The sequence below is a fragment of the Pteropus vampyrus genome, unplaced genomic scaffold (genome assembly GCF_000151845.1).
Source record: "Pteropus vampyrus isolate Shadow unplaced genomic scaffold, Pvam_2.0 Scaffold446, whole genome shotgun sequence".
NCBI lineage: Eukaryota > Metazoa > Chordata > Mammalia > Chiroptera > Pteropodidae > Pteropus > Pteropus vampyrus.
Window position 1 is genome coordinate 201,776 of NW_011889227.1, and position 6,050 is coordinate 207,825.

At 61.2% G+C, this 6,050-nt stretch overlaps 1 protein-coding gene across 1 annotated transcript in view; it reads right to left on the bottom strand.

Moving 5' to 3' along the window:
* Window positions 1–6: 6 nt before the first annotated feature.
* Window positions 7–6,050, bottom strand: part of UNC93B1 (unc-93 homolog B1, TLR signaling regulator) — a 9,758-nt gene continuing 3,714 nt past the window's right edge. The window contains exons 4-10 of the mRNA XM_023524102.1: window positions 5,786–6,014; window positions 5,392–5,485; window positions 4,674–4,798; window positions 4,069–4,251; window positions 3,282–3,555; window positions 1,366–1,484; window positions 7–560 (exon numbers count right to left, since the gene is read on the bottom strand). Of these exons, the coding sequence (XP_023379870.1) occupies window positions 228–560; window positions 1,366–1,484; window positions 3,282–3,555; window positions 4,069–4,251; window positions 4,674–4,798; window positions 5,392–5,485; window positions 5,786–6,014 (1,357 nt within the window). The 3' untranslated portion in view covers window positions 7–227. The remainder of the gene's footprint in view (window positions 561–1,365; window positions 1,485–3,281; window positions 3,556–4,068; window positions 4,252–4,673; window positions 4,799–5,391; window positions 5,486–5,785; window positions 6,015–6,050) is intronic.

Here is a 6,050-nt window from a genome sequence, read left to right on the forward strand (position 1 = left end):
GGGGTTCTCCGAGAGTGGGTTCGGCTGTGCTCTCACGAACCCCAGGCCCGGCAGGGGCGGGCGTGAGGAGCGGACCCCAAGCTCTAGGTGGCCCTGGGCTCTGGGAGGGTCGTTTCCCAAACTTGGAGGTCCTTCCGGAAGATGGCGCAGGGATCAGGGGAAGTTCTCCCCCGCCTTCCTCCGCCTCGAGACGCGGTAAACCGAGGCCAGAGAGCAGGCTGAGCTCCTTACTGCTGCTCCTCCGGCCCGTCGCCTCCCTGCGCCTGCTCGTAAGGGCAGGGCCGACGGCAGAGGCCGGCTGGCTCGGGGCCAGGCCGAGGCCCCGCGGGCAGCGCCTCCTCCTCTGCACCCTCCCCCCGCCCGCAGCCGTCGCCTCGCTCGCCCTCCGCGTCGCTCTCGTCCGAGTTGTCCTCCTCCAGGTAGCGGTAGCCGCGCACCTTGTGCTGGGGCCGGGGGATGCGAGGCTGGCGCGGGACCACGCCGCGCCGCAGCTTCTGCTCCATGCACAGGTACGAGATCGTGGCCGCCAACAGCGTGAGCAGCAGCACCGCCAGCTTAGCCTGGGCGCACAGGGAGGGATGCTGGGGACCCACCAGCCGCCGCCCCCAGCCTCCCCTGCCCAGCCCCTCGCCTCGCCCAGATAGCTCTACTGCCACCCGGAATCGTCCCTCTGCGTCCTCTCCTCCCGGGACTTCCCGTGCCACCGATCCCTCCTTCAGGCCAGGCTCAAATCCCAGCTCTACCCCTCACAGGCAGACGTGAAGATGTTGATATGTGCGGCACACAGGCCTGGTGGCTCCCCTTTATTGGGGCTTAGGTTACTCTGTCCCTTGCATCCAAGGACCATAAGTAATGCTTCTCGGACGTTTGTGACTGTAACCCACAATCAGAAAGAATTCTACGTGGTAACTCAGTACCTACACACATATTCCCATGCATACTCCCTATTTTCTATTCTATTTCCTTTTTTAAAATGTGGGTCAAGACCTGCTAAACCGACCCATCAGCTGGGTGGAAGCTGAGCAGAGGACCCCGGCTTCCTGCAGGCCACGAAGCAGGACAGAGCCTGGGCATCCCTCTCAGACCCCGGCATCAAAGTGGCTGAGACACACCCGCAGGCAAAGAGCAAACTGTGAACCCCTTCGGACACTGGAAAACCTGCCCGCAAGAGGCCAGGCAGTGAGCAAAGGCTGGATGTGGGGCCAGCCCGTGGGCTTGGCCCAGGGCCCAGCCCTTGGGGAGTGGTGCCCTTCAGGGGCTTGTGAGGCCAGGGTGGGCACTCAGAAGGTATCTGTTGCCTGGATGGGAGGTGGTGGGGGTTACTTAATGCCCCAGAAGCCCTCTCCCCATCCCACTCAGCCTCACCTTCATGGGCAGGCTGGAGCCCAGGTACACGGCAAAGATGGCCACAGCCTGCCACCAGTGGTAGATGGTGAAGATGAAGTCTTGCCTCTCTTTGTCCTCGTACAGGATTCCCAGCAGTGCTGTGGGCAGGCAGGACAGGGCAGGAAGGGGAGACGTGTCAACCAGGGCCCGAGGTGCCTGATCTCCAATTGTGATCCCCCTAGGTAGGCTCTGTGCCTTGGGAGCAGGAGAAAGCTGTCCTCGTCTGCCTCTTAGTGGAGACTCGGCTTATCGCACTGCCTGGGGAGCTGAGCGGAGGACGGAGCAGGTGAGACGGATGCAGGTGCGCCTCACCCTGGGTCATGTGTGGCCTCAAAAGTGGAAAGCGTTATGTGCAGTCACATCCTGTCTTCCCTTAGACCCCAGGGCTCCCGCCAGGCCTGCGCCTCACCCAGAGCCCAGGGAGGCGACTTGCTGCAGCAACAACCTTCTACGAATCAAACCTGAAGTTGGGAGGTTTGGACTTATGTCCCCCCAAACCCTGCCCTGGGGTGGGCAGAACGGGCATCGGAAAGGGAGTGGGGGGGCACTCAGCTTCTACTCTGAGGACTGTAAGGTGGAGAGTTGCTGCAGAGATGTGGATTCACATGTTGGCTCTGTGGGTGACTTGGGGTAAGTTAGCTCCCCGGGGCCTAACTTATGTTCTGTTGTGAGGTTTTAATGTGACAAAGCCCACACAGCACCTCGCAAATCATACCCTCGCCTGCCACTCAGCATATGAACACTCCTTCCTGAGGCCCTGCAGTGTGACAGTATCGCACAGGGCTGCTGCGAGGGACATGGAGCCCCAGGGTCTACAAGGAAGAGACAGGAAATGGAGCTGGGCAGAAGGGGATGCCAGGACCACGTCCAAGTCCAGACATATCACGTGCCCAAGGCACCCGGGCTGGGTGCTGCCCAGAGCTGGCTGCCCCTAAGCAAAACAGCCACAAGAATGTTGTCCAGTACGTGGGTCTCCATCCCGACCGATACAGATGCCTGACTCTCTCTGATGGTGGGTGCAGGGGTCACCAGAGCCAGCCCCTGTCCTGCCTGCCGCAGGCATGACCTCCACCACACCACAACCCCGGGGTGGTGTTCAAAATTGTTAACACACTGGCCCATCAGAACAGATGCCAATGTGGAGGACCCAAATGGCTGCATCCACGAGTATCCACTGCATGTCACCGGCATGCCCAGCTGTGGGCAAAGGACATCACACAGCAGACCTCTGACCCACCCCCTCCTTTCTGCAAACAGGGCCTTGTTCCCTAGGGCCCGCACCCCAGCAGCCCAGACCTGGGGCCCGGACTCTGCTACGCCGCAGACGAGTTGGGGCTTCCTGTCTGCTCCCAGCTCCTCTCTATAAAAAGTCCGTATCTGCACCCACACCCTAGGTATGGACAGGGCCACATGCCGCTTCCCATGCTCTCTAGGGCACAGACCCAGGATCAGTTCCCAGTGTCATGAAAACCATGCCAAATGGGCCCTGTCCCCTGGTATGAAAACAAGGTATAGTGTTTTTCTACACTATCCTTCCGGGGTGTCCACAGAGCCCCATACCTACCCCATGGGACCACGAGACCTCACACTGAACCCCCAGGGTCAACAAGGTGCCATGCCCACCCACGGGTGCCCACATGAGGCCCGTGGCGTGCAACTCCCATACCTGCCCCCAGGGTGTCCACGGCCCTCCCCATCTGTCCCTATAGTGGCCATGGGACTTCCTTCCACCCCTGGAGTATCCGCAGAGATCTCTGCCTACGTCTACCGTGCCCACGGGACTTCACGACAGACCTCCCTTGTCTGTCCCTGGGATGTTTATGCTGCCCCCAACTGCCCCAAAGTGGACCCAAGGCCCCTTGCCCAGCTATCCCAGCACCCATGGCTGTACTCACTGCTGAGCCCAGTCTTGTTGAGGGCACTGCCCACACCCCAGAGGACAGCTGCCACGTAGAGTATCCAGATGTGCTGCAGGACCCGAGGAGCGGGGGCCCAGAAAAAGAGGCCGAGAGTGAGCAGCAGGTGGAGTCCGGCCCCGGACACCAGGGGCACCTGGCGCGGCAACCATAGCCCCAGCAGGCCCAGGACTGAGGCGGCCGCGGCGCCCAGGCTGTAAGCCACGAGGAGGTGGGCCAGGCGTTCCAGACCTACGGAGCACACGCCATAGCCCTGGGGGGACAGAGGCGAGCATGTGAGGCGACATGGCCCAGGTTCTGGTTCTCCCGACATGAGGTTTCGCTTTAGGCTACACCGTGCCCTCTATGGGCCACCCTGGAGCCACCTCCCTCCAAGGCTCTTGTCCCGGGGGGTGGGGTGGGGTGGGGGGGGCGGGACAGAGAATGAGAAAATGCTTGGACATTGTCCCCAGACACCAAGGCCGCACCCTGCATGGAACCAAATACTTTATGGGTTGCTATCCCAACTCAACGGTATAACACCCTGGGAGTGAGCGTGGTCACTAGACTCACTTCACAGATGAGGAAACTGAGGCTCAGAGAGGTTAAAATAATTCGTCCAAGGTAGGGACAAAGGACATAAAGGAAGGAAGAAAAGGGATAATTGGGACGGACTCGTACATACTTAGAGATATATTGAAAACTTATTCGTGGTTTATCTAAAATTCAAATCGAACTGGACCTCCCGTGTTTTTTTTTCTGCCAACTCCACGCAGGCTGTACTTACCAGGGCGAGACCAGTGCAGGCAAAGAGCACCTCGAAGCCGCTGTAGATGAAGAAGGGTACGAGGTGCCGCAAGCGGAAGTCGCGCACGTGCTTGAAGGGCAGCTGGAAGATGTTGCCCCAGCCCACGCTGCGCAGGTCGATCTCCTCCGTGGGCCGGTACGCGGCGCCGCACAGGCCCAGCACCTGCGGACGCACGCGGTGAGCCCGCGGGCAGCCAAGCCCCTGACGGTCTAGCCTCCGGCCCCGCCCCCGGGCCTCGGCCCCGCCCCTCAGCCCCAGGTCCCGCCCCCTAGACACACCCACAGACCTCGGTCTCGCCTCCCGGTTCCGCCTCCAGGCCAAAGGCCACGCCCTAGCCATGCCCCCAACGCCTTAGTTCTGCCTCCAGTACCGCCCCCGGGTTTGAGCCACACCTTCTGACCCTTGGCCCCGGGTTCCGCTCCCAGCCAATCCTCTTGGACCCTGTCTCCGGCTCCACCCTAGACCAGGCCTGGTTCCCCTCCAATTTCGGTCCCAAAGCACAGGCATCAGCTAGGCCTCCCCAGGACTCAGTCGCCAGATTTCATTGACTCCGCCCTCCCCCTCGCCCCCATTCCAGGCCGTACCAGCAGCATGGCCAGGAAGGCCACGGCCATGAGCACACTCTCCACCACAATGAGGTTTCGGCTCCGCGGTAGCGTCCGTAGAACCGTCTTGTTGAAGCCAACGAGGATGCCCTGGCTGTTAGTGCCTGAGAAGGGGCGGTGGGAGTAGGGCACCGTCAACTCAGCCACGAAGAAATGCAGCAAGGCCGGCAGGTGGCAGGGGAGAGTTAGAGGGAGCAGCAAGGACAGTGCCTACAAAGGCAGGGTTCCTTTGGGGAGCGCTTTAGAGATGAGAACCACTAGGGCTGAACGTACCCCAAAGGAAGGAGCACCTTCCCCCATCTCCCTTCCTGCATGTTGCCCCAGGCTCAGGGAGGGAAGGGGTGCCAGTCCATCTCCCACCTCCATACCTTCCTCCTACACTGACTGAACGCTGAGGGTATGCTTGGCCCTGAGACATACCCCACAGGCAGCTTCATCCCAAATGGCACCTCCTCCAGGCAGCCTTCCTGATGCATCCCCCTTCCCAACCCCACCCCCACTCCGGCAGTTCAGGTTCTAACCACATACTCCTACGGGGCCCTGTGTCTCATCCACCAGAGCCATGGGATGCCAGGCTCTCAGCCCTGAACCCTGTGAGGGAGAGCATCCTCTCTACCCTGGGGAGCCCAGTGTCTGCTGGATAACTCAATGGGGAAGGTGAACAGAACCTGGGGACCCTACCCCCATGAGGACTAACCGCAGCTCTGCACGTGGTACAGCGTGTGGTTCAGGTCGTACAGGTAGTGGTTCAGGAAGTAGATCATGGGCAGCTGGGCACAGGCGAAGCTCAGCTGTGGGCAGGAGGGCAGCTTGGGCCAGGCTTGGGGCATGGAACCGGGCGAGGGGCACAGGCATGACCTGGGAGGGGTCTGGGCACAGCCTTGGAGGGACAGGAGCCCTCCCACCTCTGTGGGCGGCTTGGTGGTAGGGGGAGAGGACCCAGTGCAGGAGGACTTCCTCTTGGTCAGCACTGTGGACAGGGAGGAGACAGGGAGATGGGACTGGGGGACTCAAAACGCTGGGATGGGCTCCAGTGCTTGGGTTCTCGGGCTGGAACACCCACCGCCCAGGGCCCCACATGTGACACTCACATGGAAGAAGCTATAGAAGATGGCTTGGAAGACCAGGAGATAGGGCGCATGGGAGCCCCGCGGTGGGCGCTGCTGGGGGCCCTGCTCGTCCCTCTCCTTGTAGTGAGTGTACTCGTAGTACTTCTGCGCCATCCTGGACCACAGGAAAGAAGGCCCTCTCCAGCCCAACTGCTGCCAGACACCTCTGTTTCCTGCACCCGGAGCAATGGGCTGACCAGCCCCTGCATTTCTTGGGTGGGGAAACTGAGGCCCAGAGGGCAAGAGG